At 46.4% G+C, this 12,873-nt stretch overlaps 1 protein-coding gene across 3 annotated transcripts; it reads right to left on the minus strand.

Annotated features, from left to right (window-relative positions):
* Positions 1-413: 413 nt before the first annotated feature.
* GFRA3 (GDNF family receptor alpha 3) lies at positions 414-12,613 on the minus strand. 3 transcript variants are annotated; one of them, XM_043986776.1, is made up of 8 exons: positions 12,528-12,613; positions 8,072-8,353; positions 6,458-6,544; positions 4,487-4,820; positions 3,662-3,765; positions 3,357-3,491; positions 1,690-1,799; positions 414-1,436 (listed from the first exon to the last, which is right to left on the minus strand). In XM_043986776.1, exons 2-8 carry the CDS (start codon positions 8,337-8,339, stop codon positions 1,335-1,337), a joined length of 1,140 nt encoding a protein of 379 aa, XP_043842711.1. In that variant the 5' UTR covers positions 8,340-8,353; positions 12,528-12,613; the 3' UTR covers positions 414-1,334. The 3 variants fall into 3 exon arrangements, with proteins under 3 accessions (XP_043842711.1, XP_043842710.1, XP_043842709.1); XM_043986775.1 differs by lacking the exon at positions 12,528-12,613 and adding an exon at positions 11,944-12,105; XM_043986774.1 differs by lacking the exon at positions 12,528-12,613 and adding an exon at positions 11,944-12,105 and having other exon boundaries at positions 8,072-8,356.
* Between the last annotated feature and the right edge of the window lie 260 nt (positions 12,614-12,873).

The following is a 12,873-nucleotide window of genomic DNA, read 5'->3' on the forward strand; positions in this document are numbered from 1 at the left end:
AATGTTTTTTTCTCTTCATCTGGACTCTGAAAGGGGAAGAAACCAGAGCCCTGTGAGAGATGAGGTCTGAAAGTTCAGCAAGGAGAATGGCTAGAAGTGTGTACTGGGGGGTTGGGAGCTGAGTAGCAGACTCTAAAGTGAGGGAAAGCACACACACAATTGGCTGCGGTGCTAAGCAGGCTGGAGGTGCCTGAGCCTTCCTCCTATGGGCATGGCAGGTTCACTACAAAAAAAACCAGGGGCACAGAGGTGAAAGGGCAGACTAGGTAGGCATGGGGAGCAGTGAAAGAGGGGGTCCAGTTTCTCAAGGAATTATGGAAATAGTGTTCTATTTCAATGTAAAGTGGAACAAAAAATACGAAAATAACCGAGTTTTAAACTGAAATATTTAATGAATATATAACCAGGGGAAGGGGGAGGGGATTAGGGTGGAATAATATCAGAGCAGGGCATAGGGGGACCCTCTTAGGAACCTAAATCCTCTCTAAGGATCTGGGTGCCTACTACAGGACAGCCCAGGCTGTCTCTTCTTCTCTCATTCAGATCAGGTACCAAGAGTTAGACAAGATGTGGGAATCTTATTTTGATTTTTTTCTACTGGGGAGGGATTTTCCCACTCTGCCTGGGGAGAGACACAAAATTGGCAAATTATTATCTTGGGCTGCAAACTTTTTGAGGGCAGGACTAATGGGGCACATTTAATAAATGTTTGTTTCATGAATGAATGAAAAAATATTCTAAGTTCGGAGAGGGGTAGGGAGAATAGCCACTGGGGGAAAGGGCCATCGACTAGAGAAAAGGAGAGAAAAACAGGGAGAGAATGTGGCTTAGTCAGTCAGTCATGGGCTAATTCTCACTGCCAGGCCATCAGGGAAATACCATCATCCAGCCCCTGGCCCCTACCCACAGATGACCAAGGGTGGAAGAGACAGCTCAAGGGAGCCCCAGTCAATCAAGACCATCCTGTCAAGCTCAATATTCCCTCTTCTCTTCCCTCCCGTCCCTATGGGTATTGCCTCATCTGGAGCCCAGGACCTCTGTAAGGATGTGCCTTGAAGGAATGATCATAGAACCCCCTCTCTGCTGTGGAAAGGACAGCCTTAGAGGGCAGCCTGAGAACAGTCACCTTTGTCGATCCAATAGCCTCTTCCCCCTGTTATCTGACAGATTGTTCCTTTCAGGCCTCTTCTAGTGATTACTGATCACGAAAGTTTGGGGCAGGCAAGGCACAGTCTCTTTTTTGGCCCCTCCAGCTTCTCCCCACTGCACTCTTGAAACAGTTCTGGCTGGGAGGTGATATGCCAGGGGGAAGAGGGACCACAAACAAAGTACTATTACAAGTGGCCAAGGACAGGGTGCAGGAGCAGAACCAAGGTGAGGGAACCCAAGGAGATGGTGGGGACCCAGGGTCGAAGTCTTCTTGCCGGATTGTTAACCTGAGAAGAAAACATGGTGGAGAGGCTGTGGTCAGAAAGGAAGGCTGTCTCACCACACTCAGACCTCATTACCAAACTCCTTCCCTCTCCCATCTACCTCTGGAGGCTCTGCTCCCTCCCTTCAGGCATCCCTCGGCCCCTACCAGAGGCTCCTCTGACACAGAGCTCGCCCAGAGGGACCACGCCCTCCCAGGGAGGAGTCCCCACCAAGTGATCTGGGGAAGGTGCAACCATAAAAAGCCAAGGTCTGTACCTGGTCTGTATCCACAGAATAGGAGGAAAAGCTGTCCTGAGAGACGGCCGTGGAGGAACTTTTGGAAAGCAGTTGGCGGTGAAATTGCATCTGAGCTTTAATAGCCTTGGCTAGGGAATAGGAAAGAAGACAGAGAGACCTGAGAGGGGAGAGAGGGGGATTATGCCAGACGGTCATAAATCTAGACCTGGAAGAGAGTTTAGAGGCAATCTAGTCCAACGATCTTGTTTTGTGGTTTAGGGAAGTGGATGGTAGGGGTTTGCACGAGATCCCATAGGTATTAGAGAGCAAAGTCAAGATCTGGACACCTGTGTAAAAGGCTGGGTCTGTTTGGGGGAGGGGGCTCCTTCAGCCCCCAGAAATAAAGGGGAAGCCCTTAAGGTGCATCTGAATGTGGGGAGAGGAATGACAGCATGGAAAATCACAGGATTTGGAGCCAGAAGATTTGGGTTTGAATCTCAGCTGGGCAACCTGGGCCATGTTACTTCCCCTCAAGAATGAAAATTCCTTGAAGTCTGTGACTGTTTCATTTTTGTCCTTGTATTTTTTTTTTTTTGGTAAGGCAATTGGGGTTAAGTGACTTGCCCAGGGTCACATAGCTAGTAAGTGTGTAAAGTATCTGAGGCCGAATTTGAACTCAGGTCCTCCTGAATCCAGGGCCAATGCTCTATCCACTGCACCACCTAGCTGCCTCCTTGTCCTTGTATTTACAGGGCTTTGCATATAGTAGGTACTTAATAAGTGTTTGTTGAAATGTTAACCAAAATAATAAAATAAAAATGAATGTTATGTAATTACAATAATCAGAGTTGGTTCCCCTGGAAGAGTTGAGAAAACTGATCCACTGTCCCCTCATTGCAAAGGTGGAGGGCTATGGGTACAGAACACTGTCTCTACCACCAAACTCAGTTGATAAGTTGGTTCATTTTGCTGAACTTTTTTTTTCTTCCTTTTTCTCTTTTATTCTTTGTTCCAAGGGATGGCTCATGGGGGAAGGGAGGAATGAGGGCTATAGCTGGAAATTACATTGATGTAAGAACGAAAAATAACAATAAAAATTTTAAATAAAAAAGATTCTATATATTCTATTTTCCCTCTCTGGGCCCTACTTTCTGACTTTGCAAAATGAGAGGGTCTATGTAAACACTGACCCATGGTCAATGGGGACCTATGGTCCTTCTAATACAGACATTCTGACTCTTAAGTAGCCTAGGATCAAACAGTGAGTAAGAAAAAGGAAATGGAAGACTATGGGAGGACTGGGAAAGTATATTATTTATTCTTTTTCTTTTTTTGGCAGGGCAATGAGAATTAAGTGACTTGCCCAGGGTCACACACCTAGTAAGTGTCAAGTATCTGAGATCAGATTTGAACTTAGGTCCTCCTGAATCCAGGGCTCGTGCTTTATCCACTGCGCCACCTAGCTGCCCCTGGGAAAATTTTTTTTTTTGGAGGGGGGTGGAAAATATATATTCTTACAACACTCCAGATTTCAGCATCAAGAGGGGCAGTTTTAGAGTTTTAGGCACTTCAGAAGCCCTCCCAAAGTTCTCACCCCTCCCTTCACTCCCCCTAAACCCAGCACACACACACACACACACACACACACACACACACACACACACACACACACACACACATACACACGCGCGCGCGCTTGCACTTACTGAGGCAGGGATTGCTGGAGAAGGATTCCTGTATACGCTTGCATTCTTCTAGTTGGTTACCACTCCCCCGGCAGGAACAGCTCACAGCAACATCAGCACTGAGGTTGCTGATATAATTGGGAGTCATAACTGTACCTGTGCAGAAAGGTGGTGGCCCCCATCAGGGCCCTTCCTCCAACACCAGACCTCACTGATCTGTCTCAACACTACCTCGTCCTTGGTCTCCTATGTTTCAGCCCAAGGAGATCCTGGCCACCCAGCTCTCCCCAACTGCCTTCCCTCTGGGTACCCGCTCTTGGTCTTACCAATCAACCCCATATATGCCTTCAGGCATCGACGGGGCTGCTTCCCCATACAGGTCCCCAGAGGGTCTGTGTGACAGTGCATCTGAAAATCAGCCAAGCGAGATCTGGAAAAAGGGAAAGTTTGGCAATTGAGAAGAGTGGAGAGTAAGGGTTGAAAAGAGGATGAGACCTCTCCTATTGCTAGTCTTGGTGAAAACTGAATTTGAAGAGGGAAACGGGGAGGAGAAGAAGGGCTAAGGACAGGAACCTAGGGCAATGCTATTCTTCAAGTTCTTATAATGAGCTCTTGGAATCTGGGGATCCATGCCAAGTTTGTGTTTTTCCCCTCCATGGTCTTTCAAAAAGGCCAGAATTTTTTTGGAATAAAACCAAAAACAATTCCTTAGGATGTAACATTGGGCGTAGGTAGAAGAATACCACCATTGTTACCCTCATAAGAATGGTAAATAAAGGACATCTCTTCATTATCCAAGGCAATAGAAAGGCTGCGACAGACACAGCTAACAAAAAACATTTTTTTTTGTCTTTGGAGTGAATGTATTGTAATTGGTTTGCTCACAGATTTCCCTTTCTAACACCTCTTGGTTAGTTCTGCTCCCTGAGTAAAGAAATAGAAGAAAGTCAGATCAAGATTAAGTTTGCCACAGAATATCTACCGAAACTATATAACCACAGGGCCATGGGAATCTGTCTGCTAAAATCCTGTCCCTCTGGGCAGGTATCAATGACAAATGAAAACAGCTTCCATTTTGGGGAGGAAGAAAGAGAGGGAGAAGGAGAGGGAGAGGGAGAGGCTCTTCTCCTGCCCCCTAAGGCCAGACCCACCTGCAGAGCACGTCTTGAAGGCAAGTCTCCCAAAGCATCAGGCAGTTGGGGGGATCTCTGGTTGGAGAGGCACAGCTGGGGGCAATGGTGTTACGCCTTCGTGCCCCACAGACATCATCTCCATCATCACAAGGGCAGAATAGAAGTGCTTGGGCATAGTGCTCTGCTACCTGCTCAAAGAAGACACGGAGCTCCTGCTGACACTTTAGGGGCTGACATCGAGCCACTGAGCAGACCTCCCCATAGGCCAGGCGCAACTTGTTACATCTGTCATTCAGGGTGCACAGAGTGGTGGACTTCAGGCAGAGATCAGGGCTGCTTTGGGACACGGAGCCTAGGAGAGAAGGGTGGCAACCCCCTACTATTCTTCTCCTGTACCAGGAAGCTGGACACAGGGCTGCCAATCACCCAGCATCCTCCTCCTCCTCCTCCTCCTCTCCTAAAGACAACCCTTAGTCCTCCCTACAGCCCACCCAGTGACAAGGCTGGAATCTAGATTCTCTCTCAACCCACCTGGAGCCCTGATCCCCACCATAGCCTCCAGGCCTCCCTACAAGATACCCAAGGTCTGGAACTCAAACCTCCCCATTATCCCTACAGTTTACTTAAAGATAAGAACGCAAATGCAGGTCCCAGGCCTTCTCCTACTGCTCAGAGGGCTGAAGGTAGTCAGAATCTGACAAGAGAGATAAGAGAAGTGGAAGCATCTGGAACACAGGCTTCAGGTAGAGGCTCAGCCCAGACCATACCCCTGTTTGGGTGTCTAGGCTATGTCAATTCTGTTCCCAACTCTACCACACCTTTGCCCTAAATTAAAAAATCCAAGGGGCAGCTAGGTGGTACTGTGGATAAAGCACTGGCCCTGGATTCAGGAGGACCTGAGTTCAAATCCAGCCTCAGACACTTGACACTTATTAGCTGTGTGACCCTGGGCAAGTCACTTAACCTTCATTGCCCCACCCCCCCAATTTTTTTTTTTTTAAATCCAAATGCTATCACCTTCCATTTCTGTAAAGCACACCTCATAGTCATAGATTTAGAAATGGAAGTAACCTCAGAGGTCATCTAGTTAAGAACCCTTAGTTTATGGATAAGGAAACCGAGTCTGATTTAGGTGACAGAGCTAAGATTCCTGCCCAGGTTTCCTGATTCCAAATCTTTCTGTCTGCACCAGGCAGCTCCTAATTATTCTCCAATATTAGAAGGCAACGCAGTTCAATGTGAATGAACCAGTAGCTCTTGAATCAGAGAACCTAGATTCCAATTTATACCTCTGATGCTTACTATCTTATAACCCTCGGCAGCTCACCTAACTTCCATGGACCTCAATTTCCCCAGCTATAAAATGTGAGGGGGTTGGACTAATGTTTTCCAAGATTTCTTCCTGCTCTAGACCTATGAATCATACAGGCATGGAGTCATATATATTGTTTTGTTTTTTGGGGGGGTTTTTTGAGGGGCAATGAGGGTTAAGTGACTTGCTCAGGGTCACACAGCTAGTAAATGTCAAGTGTCTGAAGCCAGATTTGAACTCAGGTCCTCCTGAATCCAGGGCCAGTGCTTTATCCACTGCACCACCTAGCTGCCCCCGAGTCATATATTTTTACTAGCTTCTTCCCCTTACCCCATATTTATAATATTTGAAAACAGTTTCAGGTCTTTGGGAATACAGACCATTTTCCAGGATGCCCAAGATGAGGGTTAATGATCTCATTAATCTGGGAGCTGCTGCTGTGGACCTGATGGACAAATGGCTTAATCTGTCTCCCTTGACGACTGTTTTTTTAGTGATTGCACTGTGACCAGGACACACAGAACAACTCCATCTGCCATCCTGACAGATACAAACAGCCCTTTGCTCTCCCTCGGCTGTGGATTCTTTATGCTGTACCCCAAGAACAAGGATTCTCCACCCTCCCCTGACACCCAGCTCAAGCTCCCATCTCCCCAGTCTATGCTTGTCCCACATACCTGACTCAAACAAGTCCAGATGATTAAATTTCAAGGGTCTGCTGATCACAATTTCCTTATATGGTGAGCCGCCCAGGTCATAGTCACCTAGAAAAAAAATAGGTGAAGACACTGGAAACCTGCAAACTATAGCAAGGAGGGACATGAAATGAGGAGGTAGGGGGATACAGCACTCGCCGCAGACCCTCGAAAGAGATAAAGCATAGAACCCTACCCAGCCAGAGGGAGACTACAGGCAGAAAACGACAAGGAAGGGGCAGGCTGGATTCTCTGGCCATGAGATATTTACGTGACTTGCCCAGGACCAGGAGACCCCAGATTTTTCTATGGAGAAAAGCAGTAGGAGGAAGGACACTGTTTTCTTCTATGGAAGTAGAAACAGTTTGTCCTTCAGCCTAAGTTTCTAGGAAGGAAGCTAACGGCTCTGAGGAAAGTGTCCTGTGATGAGGAAGAATAAATGGGGTCTGTCTTGGAGGAGGGGAAAGTACAACAGTAGCCCCCAGAAAGGAACTACCTGGGAAAGGCACTGGAAATGGAAGGTGCTAGGATCTAGACTGCCTTGTAGGGCACTTGTCTATGTATCTAAGCTGGGACAAGATGACCTATGAGGTACCTTCTGGCTCTAAATCTATAACCCTATGATCTAGGAGAGGAATGACAGGACAGTTGGGAATGACCCAGCAGGGCACCATGAGTGTGATTTCAGCGTCTGGCAAAGAAGGACCAGGTCAGGAGAGAAAGCAGTGGACACCAGGAGAGAAACAGTTGGGATACCCTGCCCTGCCCCCATAAGCAAATGGGAAGGAGAGAGGGGGGAAGAAAGGATCTAGTACCAAAAGAAATCTTTGGGAGTAAACCCTCCCAAGAAATGGGGTGACTTTGGGAGCAGCTAGGTGGTGCAGTGGATAAAGCACCAGCCTTGGATTCAGGAGGACCTGAGTTCAAATCTGGCCTCAGACACTTGATACTTACTAGCTGTGTGACCTTGGGCAAGTCACTTAACCCTCATTGTCCCGCAAAAAAAAAAAAAAGAAAGAAAAGAAATGGGGTGACTGTAATGGGCAAAGGGATCGGGGAGGAAAGTGGCCCAAAAGAACAAAGAGAGGCTCCATTTTGCTCTTCTCCAGAATAGCTTTCCCCTTTGTCTTATCTTTGTCCTTCTTCCTCCTGGCTAATGAGTACCTTGTCTATCAACAGCAGTGCCAAGCTCCCTGGGGCCTCTGCCAGGATGATGTCTGGGTACTCAATCTGTCCCACATCATTCTGTACTTGCTGATACAGTGCTATTCTGCATAACTTCTAAGTCAGTCTGTGAGAGTGTACACTGTCTTCCTAAGAGCTTGGTAGCACCTTAGGGTGGGAACCACTTCAGTAACCATTGGGCCAAATACAGTACACGGTAGGCATTCAATTCACCAGCTTAATTTTCTGGGATCAGGGGAAATAGGAAAAGAGGGCAGTATACTTGGGGGCCCAGAAGAATGATTAAAGACCTCTTTCTAAATCCAAATCCATAACTAATTCCATGCAACGCAGGCCTCTTAGGCCAACATAGTCTACCATACCCTTGTTATCCTGCAGAAAAGTCTCTAAACCCAGTCACAAGGCACTCACCAAGACCATAAGTAGAATGGATGGTCCAGTAGATAGCCAGGCAGGTGACCTGATTCTTCATGCGCCACTGGCATCTGCAGCTACCCAGAGAGTTATTCTGAAGCTGTTGTGCTGCCTCCAGGCAGCCCTCCTGGTTTTCAGGCTTTGGAGGAGCTGAGGCCGTGAAAGGAAAGCAGCTTTCCAAGTCGAGAAAGGGGCCACTGCAAGTGGAGTCAGCCAGGCACAGTTTTTTGGCATTGATGCAGCTGCCCATAGACATGCTATCCATGGTTGAGAGGTCTCCTGCTTGGGGAGAGATACCAGGTGAGGGCTGATAAGAGGAAGGAAAGTAAACTGAGAGAACCAAACAGGCAGGAATGTAGGGAACACACTGGGTCATATAAAAATAGTAGAAGGAAAGAAAGATTAAAAAGGAGCCAGAGGTAGGGATCCTGCAGGTAACATAAGCTAAGCGGAGAAGGGTCTGAATCAACAGCAGAGCCAGCATCATGAGAGATTCCCTGTCATGGAGGAAACACAGCAAGAAGAACATTCCAAAATGAACCAAGTCTAGGACATTGCCATTCATTATGGAGAATATAAACCTTAGCAGGGGCATGCTTGAATTGTGGTTGGCAACATCACAAACAGGAAGTCTAGGGAGAAAACCCTAGGTCTTTAGAGGGTTAAGTGGGTGCACACATTGGTGTCTCTAGCCCCCAAAACAGAAGGCTAAGCAATTCTGGGATGCAATTCAGAGATGGAGTACAGTTCTGACACTTCATAAGGCATACTTAAGGGTAAATTTCACATCAACTCTCCCTCCTTCATCCTCATTTCCATAGCTGAAGGGAGGGGAAGAACCCAAATTCCCCCTTGCCCTTCCTGGGTCTTCTCAAAATGGGATAACAAAGGCTCTATTTGCTGAGTTCCTCATACTGCCTCAATACCCTCCTCAGCTCAGGGTTCTTTCCACTATTGTAGGCTTGTAATATTGAGAGGTCCCAGACACTAATGGGTCTGATGTACCTATAAATACTAATGCATTGTTGGTGGAGCTGAGAATTGACCCAACCATTCTGGAAACAATTTGGAATTTTACCCAAAAAGTCACTGAACTATACATACCCTTACATCCAGTGATATTACTAGTAGATATATGCCCTAAGGAAGTCAAAGACAGGGGGTATGGTTCCATTGATAGAAAAACATTTAGAGTTGCATTTTTTTAGTATTAAAGAACAGGAAACAAAATCAGTGCCCATCAATTAGGAAACAGCCTAACAAATGGTGGCATATGAATGTAATAAAATGCCATTTTGGGGGCAGCTAGGTGGTGCAGTGGATAAAGCACTGGACCTGGATTCAGGAGGACCTGAGTTCAAATCCAGCCCCAGACACTTGACACTAGCTGTGTGACCCTGGGCAAGTCACTTAACCCTCATTGCCCTGCAAAAAACCCCAACTAAAATAAAATACCATTTTGCTGTAAGAATTGATGAATAAGGGGCAGCTAGGTGGCACAGTGGATAGAGCACTGGCCCTGAATTCAGAAGGACCTGAGTTCAAATCCGGCCTCAGACCCTTGACACTTACTAGCTGTGTGACCCTGGGCAAGTCACTTAACCCCAATTGCCTCACCAAAAAAAAAAAAAAGAATTGATGAATAGGAAGAATTCAGAAAATTTGGGAAGGCCTGAATATAGATATAGAATGACATAAGTAGAACCAGGAGTGTGATTTACATAATGATCACAATATGTAAAAGAAAACAGCACTGAAAGACTTCAGGACTCTGATCACTGCAATGACTAATCATTTTTTCACAGGAATGATGGTGAATTATGCCTCCTACCTCTTGGCAGAGAAGAGGTGAACTAAAGGCATAGAATGAGGCAACATTTTTACATATGGCCAATGTGTATATTTGTACTTGTAGATAAGTACTTGACTGTATTTATTTGTTACAAGGGAAAGTTCTACAAGAAGAAGGGGGAGTCAGTGGGAAGTGACAATGACGAAAAAAAGAGAATCAAGAAAAAATATTTTCTAAATGTGTCTTGACTTGGGGAGAAAAAAGTGAAACTATTTTCCAACTCTGCCTTGATTTACTGGTGACAGGGAAATGGTTTCACCTTTGCTCTCAATTCTAACATGGCCATTCATACCATTTGGGGCATAAGAGAATTATTTGGGCAGGGAAATTAATGCAATAGCTGCCATTCCCTGGAACTGCTAATAGTGTCAAACAGTTTGTTTTGGTGGCTAGTATTTCCTGAATTTCTTCTGTTTCTGCCTCCATCAAAGGCAATGTCTTGAAGTACCACCTTGTGGACTAATCCTTTAGTGCAATTCTGGGAAAGTTTGTTGACAAGCTTTCCTACTCAAAAAATTCTGATCTGGTTCTTGAGAGCACAGAGATTTTGCAGAAAGAGAGACAGGTTTACCAGTTGTGCAATGGACTTTACTTTTTTTTTTTGGTGAGGCAATTGGAGTTAAGTGACTTGTCCAGGGTCACACAGTGTCTGAGGCCAGACTTGAACTCAGGTCCTCCTGACTCCAGGGCCAGTGCTCTATCCACTGCATCACCTAGCTGCCCCGTGCAATGGACTTTAATATCCCTTGGGGTCACCCGTTCTGTCTGTCTCCTCCTAGGGCGGAAAATAACATTAGGTGGCCAGAGCTGAAAAATGCTCATTCACTCACTAAAGAAATATTAAAGCAGTTATGATGTGTAAGGAAGGCACTGTGATAGGCACAGTCAAGCACCACTGAGTTATTCAAAGTTTGCAGTGGGCAAGCAATATCCCATACCAAAGTTGTGTCAATTATGTTATCATGGGGAAAGCACTGGACTTAGTTGGGTTTGAATGCCAGCCCTGATAGTTTCTATTTATGATGCCATTGTCGACCTCTCCAAGTCTTTTCTCCTCATCTATGAGATGACAGTTAACATTATTTTCACTAACTACCTGCATCAAGAAAAGCACATTGTAAACCCGAAAGTGCTATACTCTATAAATGTGAGTTATTTTATTCCCCAAATTCCATTTAGGTATTTCTGTCCCATAACTGAGACTGGGGATGGTAGTAGTTATGTCCTCAGCACTCCTTCCATGTGTTTAAAAGAAAAAAGAAAAAAAAGAAAATCCCAGTATGTCCCCGACTTGGACAAACCCTGACCTCTGACAAATTCTTCCTCAGGTCTAACCTAAATTCCTTACGGTTAAGCTGCTTTTTGATTTCTAATTTCTTACAGGGATGAAAGAATCAAGCCTCGGAATGGGAGGGTGGCTCTGTACAAACCCCTAAATGCTCAGGGATGTTGGAAAGCTTGGGTATAGGGAGGGCTTCAGATTAAGGGAGGTTGGGATAAAGAGGGGAATACCACTGCTTAGCCTCTCAGATATGCACCCCAGTAAAGGAAGAGAAACAGAGGTAAACAGAATATTGGAACCAATTACGTAAGCCATCCTTGGCGTTCAATTTGCCTTAGTTCAGATACATAGTCTGTTGAAACCGCACCCCCCCCCCCCCCCAACCAGGACTCTTCTGACACCCACCAACTGCTATCCAACGTCTTGGGCAAAGTTTCTCAGATCACTTTCATGATAACCAGCTTGGTGCTTTGGGCAGACCCTTCAAAACCGTCAGAGGCGGTGTGGGGCCCCAGACAAATGTTTATTCCTGCCTCTGAACTCCTACAGATGTCTCGGGACAGTGTCTTCGAGGGCGCTTATTGTCCGTAAGTCCAGGAGCCTCTGTTGCACGTTCCATTTGATACTAGCTACATACGAGCGCGGAGGACCACATACATACATACATATATATATATATATATATCTATGCACACATACATATACCAATCCATTTGCACTCGCACCTATACTCACCCGCTTGGAGTAGAGGAAGCAGGGACAGGAGCAACAAAGCAAAGAGAACCCGTAGGACGCCCCGCGGCATGGTGCTACGGGTGCGGTGTGTCTGGCCCCTCAGGCACTCCCCTCTCAGCCCCGGTGCACCCAGCCCTGCCCAGCCCTGCCCAGCCTTGCCCAGACCAGCCCTACCCTGTCCTGCCTTGCCCTGTCCAGTCCCGCCAGTGCTCTCCTTTCCGCTCCAAGAGTCGCTCTGAGGCACCGCCTTAGCCTCCGCCCCTATCCCCACCCTATGCAGCGGCTACATACTAAGCCCCCCACCTCAGCCAAACATGCAAGAACTCCCACGTAGAGAAAAAAGGACAAATACAAACCTTGCGCAGGGAATGGGGAGGACCCTGAGACTAGACGGCACGTAGGTGGGGAAGAGCATTTGCTTGGGGAAGGGGGTGCAGACGAGGAAGAGGTTTGAGACCCTTCGGGTTGGGGGCCAGATTCCTTTGCTTCAGCATCTATACCTTTGGACCTAATTTAAGAAACTTCCGGTGGGGCTGGGGAGTAGGGGGTAAGGGGTGGGATAAAGAAGGAAGATATTTGCTTACCCCTAGAGAAAGGCAGTGTAACTCAGATATTTGGGTGTCCCCCTCCTGCAACGTGCAGATGAGCAGAGTTCAGAAATTATCCGGTGGGTACAAAGGAAAGAACACTTTCTTACTCTCCTCTATCGATCCAATCACCCAGAGAATACCCAAAATCAGCACTAAAAATGAAACAAAACAAAGATTTTAAACACCACCGACAAAAACAACATAAAAACTTTTTTTTAACATCATACTCACATCCAATTTCATCTTTACAACAACCCTAAGAAGATGACAGAGGATTAGTCTCATTAATCCCATTTTGCAGATGGAGAAACTGGGGACCCATCAGGGAAATTTACTTAGA

The sequence above is a fragment of the Dromiciops gliroides genome, chromosome 2 (genome assembly GCF_019393635.1).
Source record: "Dromiciops gliroides isolate mDroGli1 chromosome 2, mDroGli1.pri, whole genome shotgun sequence".
Classification (NCBI taxonomy): domain Eukaryota; kingdom Metazoa; phylum Chordata; class Mammalia; order Microbiotheria; family Microbiotheriidae; genus Dromiciops; species Dromiciops gliroides.

Coding starts and splice junctions, on each gene's coding strand:
- GFRA3 (XM_043986774.1), bottom strand. CDS start 12,013: ATGCCGCGGGGCGTCCTACGGGTTCTCTTTGCTTTGTTGCTCCTGTCC. Junction 8,357..11,943: donor GCTTCCTCTACTCCAAGCGG/GTGAGTATAGGT, acceptor TCTCTCCCCAAG/CAGGAGACCTCTCAACCATG. Junction 1,437..1,689: donor ATTCTGTGGATACAGACCAG/GTACAGACCTTG, acceptor TTTTCTTCTCAG/GTTAACAATCCGGCAAGAAG.